Consider the following 17,604-nt stretch of genomic DNA (forward strand, 5'->3'; position numbering starts at 1 on the left):
AAGCAAATGAATTATTTGGATGTGGAAGGACTTGTACACTGTAATAGTTTGAGGAGTAAAGTAGTAATAGTATATGATAAGTTCAAGGGTTTTTTCACTTAGAGGGACAGAAAGTTTACCTAGAACTAGATGTCTGTAATAATTACATTCTGTCTGCCTCTCCAGATATACTCTCTGCCCTTCTCTCCCTTGCTGTGCTTCAGGAAACAAATCTCTACAGAACACATCAAAAGCAATCTTTTCCTTTGGCTTCAAGTTAGGTTTGGCCAGTAGGTAACACTGGCAAGAAATCAGAAAGCAGGAAAGAGACCTGGTGTGTCTGTTCTCCCTTGCTTCCTCCCTGCTGGCCATTTTTGTTTTGGTAGAGGCTGTGTTCTTTTGTGTATAGCCATAGCAACTGTTATGCAGTCCTTTCATGCAACTACAGTTCTCTGGGTTCCAGAAACATTGCTCCCTTCCCTTGCCCTGAAGGTCTAGGGTGACAACTGCTTTCTGCTGTTGCCAGTTCATGTGTACTTTATCCCCCTCTGATGGGTCCCCTATGCTGCCCATGACTCTGTATAGTCCCTTCATTAAACCGCTTTCAATTAATCTGCTGACTATGCTATTTGTTACTTGCGAGGAGCTAGACTGATACAATTTCCAATAGCCTCTCTGGACCACTTTCAGGGCCAGGTCTACACAATCCAACCCATTCTCATTCCAAATTACTCAACTCAATATCTCTTTCACTATTCCTTAGTGAAAATCCAGCCCTGTTTTGTTGACGTCACGCCTTTGCGGCAATAACGTATCATCATGATGACATCAGCAGTCCCTTAGACCCACTTAGAGTGTGTCCTTCATAAAGTCTCCATTTTCATAAATGCAACTCATCAAGATGCAAATAAAAACTAGATTATTTCAGGAATTTGGTCAGAAAAGGGAAGTAGCTTTCCTCGTAATATCCACCTCACCTCCTTTTCCTTGTTGAGCAACACCAGCTGGCTGTCTGTAAGGATGCAGTACTTCCGCTCCCATGTTGTTGTGTCGGTGTAGGGTGACTGGCCACAAGACAGACGATGGGTAGGTGGCCCTTTCACATCTGTGTGACAAACACAAAAAACAAAAGTGACAAATCATTGCCATGTTTGGTAAACTTGTAGTTCAAATGTAAGATTCTTCAAAATCAAAGTAAGGAGGTCTAAACATAAATCTAAATGGTAAACTGAAAACTTAAATTCCTCTGACGAAAATAAAAAGTTATATACAGAGGGAAAATTTTGCCCCATAGTCCGCAGAAAAGAGGGCTGAGACACTAGGAAGAATTGTTAGTACAAACTTGACATAGTAATCACCACTGTGCATGCACTAAAATAATGAGAGGTCACTTCAGAGCAAAACTAGTATCATTCAAAAGAAAGAGGTGGGCATGACTCAGAGACAAGAACAAAAGATAGACTATCTTTAGGAAGAAGATGATATTGCATGTACACTCAAGAGTGCTGCTGATCCAGTACTGAAAGAGTGAGTTATTGGCAGCCTATGTCTTCAAAATAACTTTATTTCTAGTCAGTTGTAAGATTTAGAAATGGTTAAACTACAGCATCATATTACCACTAGAGGCCAGTAAGATCTTAAAAACATAGAAGGCAATTTCCTCAAGGAAAGATCTAAACATATTACCATCATGTCTCTTAAAGGTGGAGGCACACAATATCAAAGTTAAATGTTTCAACTCTTCTAAACGTCTCATTTCCTGTTACTTTAGTTTTTTTTCTTTTATTAAGGTATAATTGATGTGTAACATTATACTAGTTTCAAGTGTACAATGTAATGATTCAATATTTGTATACACTGCAAAATAATGACCCCAATAAGTCTAATTACCATCTGTCACCATAAAAAGTTACAAAAAAAATTTTTTTTCTTCTGATGAGAACTTTCTAAGATTTATTCTCTTGGTAACTTTCAAATATACACCACAATATTATAATCACCATGCTACAGTTGACATCCCCATGACTTGTAAGTGGAAATTTGTACCTCTTAAAACCTTTCACCCCCTCACCCACCACCCCTTCCTCTTGGAAATCACCATTCTGTTCTCTGAATCTCTGAGTTTTGTTTTGTTTGTTTGTTTTGGTTTTTAGATTCCACATATAAGTGAGGTCATACAGTATTAGTTTTCCTCTGTCTGACTTATTTCATTTAGCATAATACCCTCAAGGTCCATCCATGTTGTCGTAAATGACAAGATTTCATTTCTTTCAATGGCTGAGTAGTATTCTATTTATCCACCAATGGACACTTAGGTTGTTTCCATATCTTGGGTACTGTATGTATCTTTTCCAATTAGTGTTTTCATGTTCTTTGGATAACACCCAGAAATGAAATTGTTGGATTGAATGGTAGTTCCATTTTAATTTTTTGAGGAACCTCTATACTGTTTTCCATAGTGGCTGCACCAATTTACATTCCCACCAGCAGTGCACGAGGCTTCCCTTTTCTCTACATCCTTGCCAACACTTGCTATTTCTTGTCTTTTTGATAATAGCCATTCTAACAGGTGTGAGTGATATCTCATTGTGGTTTTGATTTGCATTTCCCTGATGATTAGGGAAGTTCAACACCTTATATACTTGTTGTCCATCTATATGTTTTCTTTGGAAAAATGTCTATTCAGATCCTCTGCCCATTTTTTAATCAGACTGTTTTGGGTGTTTGTTTGTTTTGCTGAGTTGTATGAGTTCTTCATATATTTTGGATATTAATTCCTTATCAGATATATGATTTGCAAATATTTTCTCCAGTTCAGAAGGCTGCCATTTCATTGATGGTTTCCTTTGCTGTACAGAAGCTTTTTAGTTTGATATAGTCCTACTTGTTTATTTTTGCTTTTTTTACCTTTGCTTTAGGGGTCAGATCCAAAAAGATCAATTAAAAACTCTTTAATATGATCTGTTTGTTCATTTGGCCTGTTGAAAAACTTGGAACATAATTTAACCATAAGTACACATTAGATTCATTGAGTAAGGCTTTTATGACAGTTCAGTATATATTAAAAGTTCTTTATGGGGCTTCCCTGGTGGTGCAGTGGTTGAGAGTCCGCCTGCCGATGCAGGGGGCGCGGGTTCGTGCCCCGGTCCGGGAGGATCCCACATGCTGTGGAGCAGCTGGGCCCGTGAGCCATGGCCGCTGGGCCTGCGCGTCCGGAGCCTGTGCTCCGCAACGGGAGAGGCCACAACAGTGAGAGGCCCGCGTACCGCCAAAAAAAAAAGTTCTTTAGCCATGAAGGACTAATTCCTCTCAGGAATATACTGCAGGAAACAGTAAAATACATTACTTATTACTATTAATTATTACACTAGAGGAGCACCTCAAACTGAAGAAATTAGAAAACAAACACCCATGAGTGCAGGAGAGTTGTAATAATAAATAAGCACATTTTACCTATTAGGTGAGAATCTTCATTACTATTACTTTCTAAGGACTTTTAGTCTTTTTATCACAGGATGATAGGTATTCCTGGTATTGACTGACTTCAAGGAAATTCAAATGATTTCCTAGATGTTTTTATGCTACAATTATTCAAATATGCATACCTATAGCTGGAGATCTGTAGAAAGTAAAGAAGTTAGTACTTAGGGCATTAGGTATATGTCTCTTTTCTTGCATCCCCTTATGTGCCCAAGATTATCTTCAGTGCTCCTTCTGGCTTAACTTCTTTGCTCTCTAAAAGTCTATCTAAACTTGTTGCTCTGCACGCTTGGGGAACTTATCAACTACCCTCCAAAATAACTCAAAATTCAAGAACTAATAACATTACCAGGGCTTGGCTTGACATGTTACTAATTCTTAGAAGTTCACTGTTTTTCCTTTTTCCCCTTGTTTTTCCACTTCTATCTCCTCTGAACCTCGCACAACCAGTACATGCTGCATCGATAGCTTTTCCATTCTACGCCAACTCTCTCATCACGCGGGCCTCTCACTGTTGCGGCCTCTCCCGTTGCGGAGCACAGGCTCCGGACGCGCAGGCTCAGCAGCCATGGCTCACGGGCCCAGCCGCTCCGCGGCATGTGGGATCTTTCCAGACCAGGTCATGAACCCGTGTCCCCTGCATCGGCAGGCGGACTCCCAACCACTGTGCCACCAGGGAAGCCCCCTTAACTCTTTTATTTCAAGCATTTAAATTAATTTAAAGTTTTCTTTATATGTCAAATTTTCCTAAAATTATCACAAAAAGCTTTAAAGGAACTGACTCAATCATTTTTGACACAGATAAAAGATTCCTGCCTGAACTTAAAAGCCATGTCAAAGCTGATTTTCTTCACATGATTTGGATAAACAAATGGGTTAGATTTTTACCACAGTGTAGGCCTATTTTTAGAGTCGAATACCAAGACCACTTCAACAGAGAGGGATGCACCTACTTTATGTAGAAATGTGGTGGTTTTGTGGCCTAGACAAGTTTTCATTCAAATGACTAACCTTCTTATGTAAGTTGGCCGTGGGTGACCTAAACTGCCCCCTGCAATTTAATCTGAATAGTAATCTTATGATCCACACTGAGCAAGAAGACATTGACAGACTCTGTCCATAAAATTAGAATATAGGAAACTGTATTACAGCAGGAAACCCAGTTTTCCTGACAAAATATAAATCTGCATCAGCACTGAATTTAAGAAAACCTAAATTATCTTCCCTGTGTCATCCTGAGTTAATTCTCTTACAGTCTCCCTTAATGCTCTCCCCTTCTCCAACTGCAGCTTTGTTCCTAGTTTCTTCATGGTATTGTGAAATGAGACAATGTCTCATAAAGCATATTGGGGACCCCAAATTACTCCTCTCCAAGGCTAAAGGTAGAATGAAATAGGGAGCAATACTTCTATATTTTACATTTTTCTGTCAGTCTAAATTATGAGGTTGATTAGCCACATTATAAATTTTATAGTTTCACATTTTTTTCTACTCTCTATTATCCATATTTTGATCATTTTATAAGAGTGCATAAAAGGAAGAAAACAAGAAAGAAGTTAGAATAAGTAGGATTTTTTGGGTTCTTTTTAGCATTTCTGGATTAAGGTTTGAAGGGCACTTTAAGTAACAATTTAAATAATTTTTTTTAAACCTATAAATTTAATTTATTCATTCTATCTTGTCCTCATTTCCATGGCTAAATGAAGGTTTAATAGTACACTTGTAAAGCCTGTTTACTGAGACTATATTAACAGGACAAACTCAGATTATTGCCGTATTTCACTTTACCAATTCTACCAGTCCTCCCCTCCCTCCCTCCTTTCCTCCCTCCCACCCTCTTTCTCTCCTACTCTGGTGACACACTTCTAATTTCTGACTTGCAATTACATTTAGTATCTAAAATTCACTACAGAATATGATAACTACCTTAGAATTACAAATAAGAATCTTAATAGCAAAACTGGAAAAAAATTTTATATTTGCGCTGTCCCATTCCTATAAGGATACTAAGGATATTAGATGCTGGCCTTATTACAAAAATTGAATAATTTTAGAAACATTAAAAAGAATCAGCGGTTACTCAATGAATCCCATTGGAGAGTGCTTCTTTGAGACTGGATATTACCATGTAGACTAGTAATTATCAAAATTTTTTGATCTCATGATCCCTTTAGACTTTTAAAATTGAGATTTTGTTTCTCTTTGTTTTCAAAGAGATTTTGTTTATGTGGGTTATATTTATCAATATTTACCATATTAGAAATTAAAACTGAGAAATTTTTAAAATATTTACTCATTTAACAACAATAACAAACCTACTGCATGTTAACATAAATAACACATTTTTGATGAAATGCAACTATTTTCCAAACAAAACAAAATAATTAGTGAGAGGAGTGACACTGAAGTTTTGCAAATCTCTTTAAAATCTGGCTGAATAGAAGACAGATGGGTTCTTGTATCTGTTTCAACTTTTAATCTCTTGCTTTATGTTGTTTTGGTTGAAGTATAAGTAGAAAATCTAGACTCACACAGATATATAGTTGGAAAAGGGAAGAGTATTTTTTTTTTTAATTTATTTAGTTTTGGCTGTGTTGGGTCTCCGTTTCTGTGCATGGGCTTTCTCTAGTTGCGGTGAGCAGGGGCCACTCTTCATCGCGGTACGCGGGCCTCCCACTGTCGCGGCCTCTCTTGTTGTGGAGCAGAAGCTCCAGACGTGCAGGCTCAGTAGTTGTGGCTCACGGGTCTAGTTGCTCCGCGGCATGTGGGATCTTCCCAGACCAGGGCTCGAACCCGTGTCTCCTGCATTGGCAGGCAGATTCTCAACCACTGCGCCACCAGGGAAGCCCAGGAAAGAGTATTTTAATAGCATTTTCAGGTAACTGTGCCTCACCTTTTCTAATACTATAACAAAAACTGGCAAGCAGTTGCTCCTTAAAAGTAAGTAAATTGTGGAATTTGACACCACTTCAATAAACTTTTCATACTCTGTTAAGTTAAAAATCATTGGTCTACCTTGCCCTTTGAATGGATCTTTTTACCCATATGCATGACTTTGGGGCACTCTGCACTGATCATATAGGAAAAAACGGTTCACTTAGTTTTGCAGATCTTCCAAACATTGACACTTTTCATTACATAATATCAAAAAATCACACTCATTAATCTTCAGAAAGTCTTGGTCATCAGAAAAGTCTATAAGTACTGGGAAGCTGTCAAGCTCCATGTGGCAGATTCAAGTTTTCCAAAATACTGATCTTTGTTTTGGATCTTAAATTTTATCATCGTCAATAAATACTGTTGTTTTTTTCCCCTTAAGAGACAGGTTTGTGTCTTTTTTTTCCAGAAAATGGATCACTTGTGGCTAGTCAGGAAATCCCCTATGCTCACCATCACCCTTTTTAAGAGAATAGAAGACAAGCAGGAGATAACATATGACTCTTCTTTCTGGTGAATTATTTCCTTTAGCCTAAGGTTTGCAAACAGCTCTTCTGCTGCCTTACTCTCAGTCTCAGCAGCACCAGGGGCTAAGCACAGGGGTTATTCTAACTCTGCTCCATCACACTTAACTGAAAACAACGTAATAAGTTCCTTAAAGGCATGACTGACTTAAGATTCTTTATCAACTATTCCTTGATAAAGGTAACACTTTTCTTTGCAGAAGAACTAATTTTAGTTTGGGAAGCCATTCCTATGATGGTTCCACCTTGCTTCTCCCTTCCACATCACTAGTACACAGTTTGCATTGCACCTTATCACTTGTGCCATGCAACAGCAGGCAGAGCAGATCATTTCGTTTTCCTTCACTTTTTAGATACGCATTAGAAGAAATAAGTCCCATAATTGCCACATTGGGCCAAGCACAGCTAAAGCAACTATATGGCTTGGGTAACTGAATGGAATGTTATGAATGATGCCATGTTAAGATGACAAATGGCAGTCAATCACAGCTTGCTCTTCAATCCTAATAGACAACTCACATCTACAGTTCATACTCTTATCTAAACAGAAAATACTCAAAATAAAATAATTCATTTATATACTCATCCTTAGAAGGAAAAAAAGGGGGTCTATTGCAAGTTTTCTTAAACAGTCAAGCACTGTGCAAATATAAGAAAAGTGTAAGAAAATATAAGTCTGCCACTTAAAACATAACCATGGTGTTGTATAAATGATCAAAACTCAAGATCCTTTTTGTAGCTCATGTTCCTGTTACTGGTAGAAAAACAAACTATACTAAGAATTAATCTCAAACACTATGTAATACTCAATCTTCTTGTTATATTTAGTACCTCTTCCTATATTAATATATCCCCCATGCCTGCCTCTTTTTGAATTGAATCTCGTCACTTTCCTTTAGGGGCAGCTGCTGTGGGGAAAGAAGTAGAGCTTTTAAAAGAATGTGATTCTTAGAGGAGAAAGGGAAAAAAAAGTAAATAGCTTACCACTATTGAGAGATCAGTTTCTAGGGTTTTCACAATTGGTTATACTGCCAATACTGTGTCATTATCTCACTATAGCGGAGTAGAAGAAGGCAGACTGCATTAAAAAATAAAACTTATCAAGAGTTTGGCAGCATTAAAAAATTTTTTAATAGCTCTACCTCTCTCCACAGTATCAAATGGAATAGAACACAGACCTAAATTTGCATCTTTTCTGAATTGTGACCTGTTTGAACCACAAATCACTGAGCTTACAGTGAAAATTATCAAGGAGATAATATGTGCAGGCTTCTCTAAAGAATCCTATCAGTCACTCACTGCTAAGTCACCAAGCCAATTCAGTCAGCTAGGTCCTGACACAACTCAGCTGACTTACATGAGAGGTGAAAAACCTTTCCTGTTATCAAAAAACCAATGACCTCAAATGAGTAAGGGGAAACAAACAACTAAAATACGAGACTATAAAGCAGTAAAAGGAAGCATTTCACATTTTCTCTTCAATACAATCAACACAAATAGAACGTACATCCCTCCTATCTAAATCTAGTCCATTTCTGAAAATGTGCTGGATGGCAAATTTTCACATAACGGAGACTATATTCTGATTTTAAGTGGAAAAAGAATAATTCAGTTCAAGCCCATCTAAAACTCCCAATTAATTTCCCCCAATATTAAGTATTCTTAAGCCCCCCTATACAATCCACCAAAAATTTCTAAATTAAAACTAAACTTATAAAATCATTTAATATTTAATAAACTTGTTAGTGAATACATTTGCACATATATACGGTATTGGATACAAGTTACATCTTCCTTTTTTACTGCAAACGTGTTCTATAATGTAAAGAAACAATTATCTGTTAAAGATGCATAATGAATGCAAATAGCACAACAAAATTAAATTAACTATGAGTTTTCAAAAACTAACATCACTTTCATAATTTTATTTTTTCTCACAAATAGGTAAAAATCATATGTATAATACATCAGAACATGTGCACAGCCAAGTTTATATCTTTTAACTTTTTGTCTTTTGTCTCTCAGCCTTTATCATTTCCTAACATAAGAGCTTTTCTAATCCTCCTAGGCTCACCTACTTTTCACAGGCTTTTCCATTATCTTAAAAGATAATTGGAGCTTCCCTGGTGGCAAAGTGATTAAGAATCCGCCTGACAATACAGGGGACACGGGTTCGGGCCCTGGTCCAGGAAGATCCCACATGCCACAGAGCAACTAAACCCATGCGCCACAACTACTGAGCCTGCGCTCTAGAGCCCGCGAGCCACAACTACTGAAGACCGTATGCCACGACTACTGAAGCCTGCGTGCCTAGAGCCCGTGCTCCGCAACAAGAGAAGCCACCACAATGAGAAGCATGCACTTCGCAACGAAGAGTAGCCCCCGCTCACCGCACCTAGAGAAAGCCTGTGCGCAGCAACAAAGACCCAACGCAGCCAAAAATAAATAAATTTTTTTTATTTAAATAAATAAATAAATAAATAAAGATATTTTTAAAAAAAGATAATTTAGATTGCATGAAACCTTTAAACAACATTATCACGAAACACAATCCTGTTGTGAAAACAACGGATTCACGGACAATAGTCTACTCCATATTCTCTCACTCAGATTAACGTGCAACTTAATGTTTTTGGCCGGAACATACATGCAAGTTTCTTTCAATGATATTTCAATGTGAATAGTCAATTTTAAGTTAAAAATTTCCAAGAGATCGTAGCAAATATTTAAATGGTGAGAGTTCAGATATCGAGGGATACATTTCACATTATAGACAGTAAAGAGAAAAAAAAGAATATAGGGAAGCAAATAATGATGAGAATCAAGTGGGAGAAGAAATTTAAAAAATAAAGGTCAACAGGATAAGAAATGCATAGAAGAGGAAGAAGGAGACCCTTTGGGAAACAAATCAGAGTTGAAAGATCTTGAAGGTCAGTAAATCACACTTCCTCAATTCATAGATTAATAAAATGAGGCTCAGAGATATAAAATTACTTGTTCAAAGTGACACATCTAGCACAGTTATCTTAGAATTTAGTCTGATATATAAACTAGGATTTTTTCTAGCATATCATAAAGCTTCTCCTTGTTTTTTTGTTTCATTTGGTTTTGGTTGTAATTCAGTAAGTATTTATGCACTGTGTGTAAAGCACTGTACTCAATGCTGGGGATCTAACAGTGAACAAGACAGACCAAGCCACTGAACTCATGGAATTTAAATTTAGTTGAGGGGTCAAATACTGTACAATTAGCATACGATTAAATAATTATGATACACACTATAAAGAAGCAGTATAGGGTGCTGTGGGAGCACAGAATGAGAGCTATGGAATTAGTCTGGGGTATTATTGCAGCTGGGAGCATGGTTACTGGTGTGTCAGTATGGAAAGGACTATAAGTATTAGCATTTCAGACAAATGAAATCACAGGCCCAAAAGCTCTTGAAGAATAAAGTGGTTCTGCTCCTCTAACAATCTGAAAAGGAGGCCCCTATGACTGATGCGTGGGGAGCAAGAAGGTAAGCGCAGAGTTAGGGGGCTGGTGAAATAGTCCAGGCCAAGAACACCCAGAGACCTATAAACCAAGTTAAGGATGTTGATCTTGATCCTAGGAAGGAAAGGAAGCCCCCAAAATGTTTTAACAGGAGAGTGACACCGCTGATTTGCATTTGTGTGAAGAGGTGAATGGGGGTTTCATTTACTGAGACTTGAGGATATTGAGGGGGGAAGGGTAAGCTGTGACAAAGTGAGAGAGTGGCATGGACATATATACACTACCAAACGTAAAATAGATAGCTAGTGGGAAGCAGCCACATAGCACAGGGAGATCAGCTCGGTGCTTTGTGACCACCTAGAGGGGTGGGATAGGGAGGGTGGGAGGGAGGGAGACTCGAGAGGGAAGAGATATGGGAACATATATATATGTATAACTGATTCACTTTGTTATAAAGCAGAAACTAACACACAATTGTAAAGCAATTATACTCCAATAAAGATGTTAAAAAAAAAAGAATTCTGGAAGAAGATTAGGTTTGAGGGAGCAGCTGATGAATTTAGTTTGGTTCACATCAGGAAAAAAAAAAAAATCAGTCAAAAGCTAGGATCTGTCTATCTAGGTCTAAGACTTCTAACCTTGGCCTACAAAAGAACCCGGAATTACTTCAAGAGGTCCACAAATGCCTTATTCAAATTTCATTTCAAGAAATACATGGCAGCTACTAGGATAAAATGGCAGACTGAACATATAATTTCAGTCCTTCTCAAAACCCCACTGAAACTACAGTAAAGATAAATTTATATTTATATGTAGAGACAGTGACGATAACCCACAACGACAGAGAAAACGGAGAGAGGAAATAAGTAAAAATTTTAGAAGCTATAAAGAATACATTCAAGTGTTAACTGACTTAACCAGACCTGAGAAAATTGAATCCTGAGATAAGAGTGAGAAAATGTAAGAACCAACCCAATTTATACTAGAGAATCCTCAAAAAGCTCAGGGATAGGCCAGCACTAGGTACCTCTCAATGGGGAGAAGGGGTGGTCTAAAACAAGAACTGGGTAAAACTGATTTAAGAATGAGAGTCCCCACAAACATAGAAAATAAACTTATGGTTACCAAAGGGGAAAGGGGGGGGCGGTGAGCAGGGGTAGAAATTAGGAATTTGGGAGTAACATATACACATGACTGTATATAAAACAGATAAACAACAAGGACCTACTGTTTAGCACAGGGAACTATATCAATATTTTGTAATAACCTATATGGGAAAAGAATCTGAAAAAGAATATATATATAATATGTAAATATATGTATAATCACTTTGCTGTATACCTGAAACTAACACATTATAAATCAACTATACTTCAATTAAAAAAAAAGATGAATCAGAGTCCCAAGATTCTCTCTCTGACTATTTAATGGGTAACTATCTCCCCAACCCAGGTAAAAGAACAGAGGTTTGCTTGCTTGGAAGGGTAAAATAAGGGGTGGACTAAAGGATGACTGTCACAGTTGAGAAGAGCATCCTGGAAATGTTCAAGGAATGCTTAGAAGTGCTTCCTCCAAAGTTCTCTTCACCCGCCATTTGACTCTCATAACAGGCAGATAGACTTGTACTCAGCAGGCAGGCAATTAGAAGAGCACTCTTTGGGAATCCGATCAGCTCAAGAGGAAAGAACCAAAGATACTAACCAAAGGGGCTCTCCCAACAAACAGCCACCCAGATCACCTTACGATAAAGCCCTCAGTGGACAAGGCCCAACCTCATACTCAGATCTTCCAGGCAATTTTCTTATAATCCATTCTTAATCTGAATCAGACAAACAAGGATTACCAGAGATCAGAGGAAAGCCTCTAGCATGAGAAAACAGAGATCAAAACAAACAGAAAAAGGCAACTTGAAGGAGATACAAGTGATATAGGAGGAAAAAACCAACAGCCACCATTATCCTCAAAGAGACATGAGAAGTAATGGCATCCATGAAACAAAAACAGGATACCTTTCATAAAAAACAACATTCATAGAACTAAAAAGAGCTCCTGATATTAAAAACATGATAGAAAAAAATATAAAACAAAATTCAACAGTACAAGTGGAAGATAAGGTTCAGAAAATAATCCCAGAAAGCAGAACAAAAAGACAAAGAGATGGAAAAGAAAAAAGGAATATTGAATAATGATTTTTAAATATATAGATAGATAGATAACTATGATAAGGAAGTTGGGATGACTGTATATGACAGCTTAATCCTCACCTATCATAATAGAAAATCAACAAAAAGCTCTAAAATTGACGAATAAAAATGCAGTAGTATATGCATATTGTTCAGAATAAAGAGATGTATAAATGCCAGAATAAAAACTAGAAGAGTCAGAAGTTCATGACTCAGAAAAAGGGGACAGAGGTAAGGAAAACCAATATATTCTGTTAAGAAAGGGGCAGACATCCAAATGAAAAATGGGCAAAAGACATGACTACCACTTCATAAAAAAGAGTATCAAAATGTCCACTTAACATGTAAAAAGTTGCCCAGCTTTATTAATCATCAGGGAAATGCAAATTAAAACCACAGTGAGATATTACTACACACCCACCAGAATAGCTATAATGAAAAAGATACAATGTTGGTGAGGATGTAAAGTAACTGCAGGTGTGAGTGTGAATTGGTAAAATCACTCTGGAAAACTGCCAATATTTACTAAAACAGAACATATACATATCTAGCAATTCTACTCCTAGATATATACCCAAGAGAAATGTGGACACTTATTCAGCAAAAGACGTGTCAGAATGCACACGGCAGCACTATTCTTAATAGTAAAAACTAGGAACAATCCAAAATGACCACAAACAGAATGGTTAAATTGTGAAAATTTAGAAAATGGAATATTATATACCAATGAGAGTGAAAAAACAACTACATGTAACACCATATATAAAGCTCACAAATATTGAGCAAGAGAATTCAGACATAAAAGCCGTATAATGGCTTATGGAAAGTTCAAAAATGTAAAATTCACCTACAATATTAAACTCAGCATCATAGTTAGTTTTTGGACGTACAGTGACTGAGAAAGGACATAAGTGAGTTCCTGGGACGCTAGTAATGTTCTGTTTCTTCAGCAGGGTCCAAGTTACTCAGGTATGTTGTCTTTATGCAAATTCATCAAGCTATACACCAAGCTATAGGATTTGTGCACTTTTCTCTGTGTACATTATATTTCAATAAAAATTATCTTTAAAAAGATTCTAGATCTTCTGTTTATAAGTTGTGTGACTGGTCAAACTACTCAACCTAAGTAAACCTCAATTTCTTCATTTTTAAAATAAGGATGACAAAACAACTATTCTCTTAGGGATTTCTGTGAGGTTCAAATGAGATAATACATATCAAGTGCTTCATAAATGCCTCACACATACTAAGCACAGAATAAAAGTTTATTTGTTAGTATTATTATTAACCACCTGGGCATTAAAAAGGTAGGGGAAATCACTATATGGTCCCATTTTGAACAAATCTAACTCATATGAAACATGAATTTAGCTGTGTAGTCAGATGATTATATTCAAATCTGCTACTTACTACTTCTATGATTTGGGGCAAATGATTTAACCTCTCTGATCCTCCTTTCTCAATTATAAAAGAGAATAAGATCATGGTATTGTGTGTGTGTCGTGTGTGTGTGTGTGTGTGTGTGTGTGTGTGTGTGTGTAGAGATAATTTTTAAAATAGATTAAAAGTGGAAGATAGTTCCAAACAAAGAGTGTTTGAAACTATGTAAGTCTATCTATATTTTCATATGAGTATGTGTGAATCATGAATTCTTTTAAAATATGAAGGTAAGTAGTAGAAAAAGCCTCTAAAGGAGCTGAAAGTGGATGCCTGCATGGAACAGAAACTAGCTGCAGCAATGGGTAAGGAAGCTAGCCACTCTTTTGCATTTCAGTCCTTGTAGTACCCACTTGTAACTATATACATCTACTACTTTAAGATTAAATTTTAACTCCAATAAAAATTAATTTTAAAAAGATTAAATTTTAAAATAACTTTATTCAATAAAAAATAGTTAGATACTACCAAATTAGAAAATGATTAAAGGCAAGCTCCAAGCTTAAGTTGATCAATTATCAAGCTGATGGACAAGAAACAAGACAAAGTTTAAAGCACTTCAATACATCCATAATTCAACTTCTCTATCGTGGTACAGAGTGTGGGTGGCATAGAAATGCTAACTTTGAGTCCACAGATTCTTAACTTCCTCTATTAATAGTCAGAGAACCAAAAAAAAAAAAAAAAAAAAAGCCATTACAGAACCACCTGTTACTAGGGAACCACCTATTTTTAACTAGTTCAAGTCTACTTAAAGAACCTAGGAATCAAAAAGGAAATGCCGGCTATAAGGCTTTAATATATATATAGCATTTGGAACATGGAGTTGAAACTTATACTCTTCTTATGACTCTCTAAGGTTTTAATTTCCCCTGGAAGATAAGTAATAAAGTACTTCAATATACAGGAAGGTGATACTAACTCACAGTGCCCTGGCACATACTGACCTCGGCTAGGATTCTTATATAGAGCTGCTTAGCATAACTCAACCCTGATTTTCAGCAGATTTGAATTGTTTACAAAGATCTTTGAGAAGCGACTACTAAAACCAGAAATTTGGCAGTGAGGCTCAGAGTCATGGCAGGACCCATGTCCCCAGCGTAGGTTATTTGATTAAGTTAACACACTAGAAAAAGCTGAGAACAATTTCTCAATTTCTGGCACAGGGAAGAAATTCTGGCTCAATAAATATTAGTTCTCATTATTGTCACTGTTATTGAGAGACATATTTTCGAGGGGTTAAGAGCACAGACTCTAAGACTGCTTGATAAGGAATCCCATGGTTTACCAGCTGTGAGACTCTAGTCAAGATACTTAACCTCTCAGGCCCTCAGTTTTCTTACTTTTAAAATGGGAACAATATGGTTTCTCTTCACAGGGAAGTGGTGAGGATTAAATAAGAAATGTCAAGCATTTAGACAGTGTCTGGCACATTGTAAGACGTCAGTAAATGTAAGCTCTTATTATTCTTTTTACATCATGTATCTGAAATAATGGAGTCATTTCTTAATCCAATTCAAAACTACTGATGCTAAAAATATTGGGAAAAAATGAGGGGAAAAAACAATTTAAACTATGAATGATCATCAGGATTATATGATATATATAAATAAATTTTTCCATGGAAATATTCTGGGGAAACAAACAAACTACACAGGTTTGCATCTGTTATCATTGGACAGGTTCTGGTAGATCACTGCACCATGAATATACACAACATTCCTGATGCAAACTTTACAAAGGAAGAGCCAATAAACCTATAGCCACTTGGCCATAGAAACAATTATAAGCAGAAGTGAATGTAAGAGAAGAAACACATTCTTGTTTTTGGACTGGTTTGGTCAAATTAATGTACATCATTTAAGTCAGCCTACCAATTACGTCTGAGGTGGGGGGAGTGGGGGGAGGGGAGGGAAGGGAGGAGGGGAAGGGAAGGGGGAGGAGAGGGGAAGGGGGAAGGAGAAAGAGAGGGAGGAGAAAAAAGAAAATAATCTTTTCAATGGCATTGTTTTATTCTAACCAATTAGTTCAAATACTCTCAGCTCTATAAGCCTCTTACCACTGCACAGCTGATGGCTAAACTTGAGAGTAGCAATTAATTCTCATCTGTCTCTCTACAGGTTTCAATTAGCACAAAAACATGTATATACTCCTCAAAAGCAATCACAAGAATGTGAAACAAAAAGAAATTTAGGGCTTCCCTGGTGGCACAGTGGTTAAGAATCCACCTGCCAGTGCAGGGGACACGGGTTTGAGCCCTGGTCCGGGAAGATCCCACATGCCACGGAGCAACTAAGGCCATGCGCCACAACTACTGAGCCCACATGCCACAACTACTGAAGCCTGCATGCCTAGAGCCCGTGCTCCACAACAAAGAGAGTAGCCCCAGCTCGCCACAACTAGAGAAAGCCTGAGCACAGCAAAGAAGACCCAATGTAGCCAAAATATATATAGATAGATAGATGTAGACATATATATCTATATATACATATACATACACACATATAAAAAGAAATTTAGCAGGTGATATTTTTTTCTTTTTTAAAAAAGTTGAATCCAAACTCAAAAGATTAAGGAATGGATAGTAAGATTGTCACTGGTTCTTAAAATTAAAGCCTCAGAGAAAACTCTCTCTCTCTTCAGGTGCTTTTCCAAAACTATCTGAACTCCTCTGCAGGTCCACAAACAAGAGATCCATTGTGTGGATCTGTAAATTGTGTGACATCATTGAAACACAAGCACCAATTGGTATCACAAACAGTTTGTGTTTCCAAGGATACCAGGAACTTTAAATACCCTGCAGTTATACAAAGCCCAAGAGCACGACCTTCATAACAATACCAGGAGCCTGCACACTTTCTTTTTAGTCACTGTTTCCAGCAGAGAAAAGGCACTGATTCTGCCCCAATAATTCTTCCAAATAATAGTCTCAAGAACGTTCCTCAATCATTCAATTATTCATTTTTATATTCTCAATATAATGACAGCAAAAAAGAGGATTAAGAATTTACATAGCCCTATTAATAGAGAGATTCTCAAAAGGCCAGCCTAGGGTATCTTTAATGAAATCACACTATTGATTTTTAAAATGGAATGCACATAAACACTTCTGATTACTCTCTACAGTAATGTTCCTCTGTGTTACAGAGTACTCTTTTAGTAAAAGTAAAATAACTTCTTCCTTGTGTGCCTTTCCTGGAAAAGTTATTTTTCCTTAATATTAGCCTTTAGCTCACACATATGACTTTAGAATGTAAACTTGTTTATTCTAGCTAGAATAACTACTGCAACATAGAAACACAGGCTAAGTGTGAGGTGATTATGATTAACTATATTATTGTTAAAAGTCAAACAAGTTTATAATCTTTTATAAAGGACTCTTTAGAAAGGCGGTAGTTTAGGGCTAAATTGTTATAAAAGGTCTATAGTAAGCTCGTCTCTAATATCTGTCTATCCAGAGTTAAACCTAAGTACTTATATTATCTTTACATCAACTTTATTTGTGAAATGTTTTCCATTAATTACGTGTACCATTGAGATTTTGAACAGTTCCAGAGTTATTTTTCTATTTA

At 36.9% G+C, this 17,604-nt stretch overlaps 1 protein-coding gene across 4 annotated transcripts in view; it reads right to left on the reverse strand.

Annotated features, from left to right (window-relative positions):
- The window catches only part of RASAL2 (RAS protein activator like 2), a 387,706-nt gene that overhangs the window by 197,354 nt on the left and 172,748 nt on the right, over window positions 1-17,604 (reverse strand). For all 4 annotated transcript variants that reach the window (XM_079903334.1, XM_079903335.1, XM_079903333.1 and 1 more), the window contains exon 2: window positions 957-1,084. In XM_079903334.1, coding sequence (XP_079759460.1) covers window positions 957-1,084 — 128 coding nt within the window. The remainder of the gene's footprint in view (window positions 1-956; window positions 1,085-17,604) is intronic.

This window comes from Stenella coeruleoalba (genome assembly GCF_951394435.1).
Source record: "Stenella coeruleoalba genome assembly, chromosome: 1".
NCBI lineage: Eukaryota > Metazoa > Chordata > Mammalia > Artiodactyla > Delphinidae > Stenella > Stenella coeruleoalba.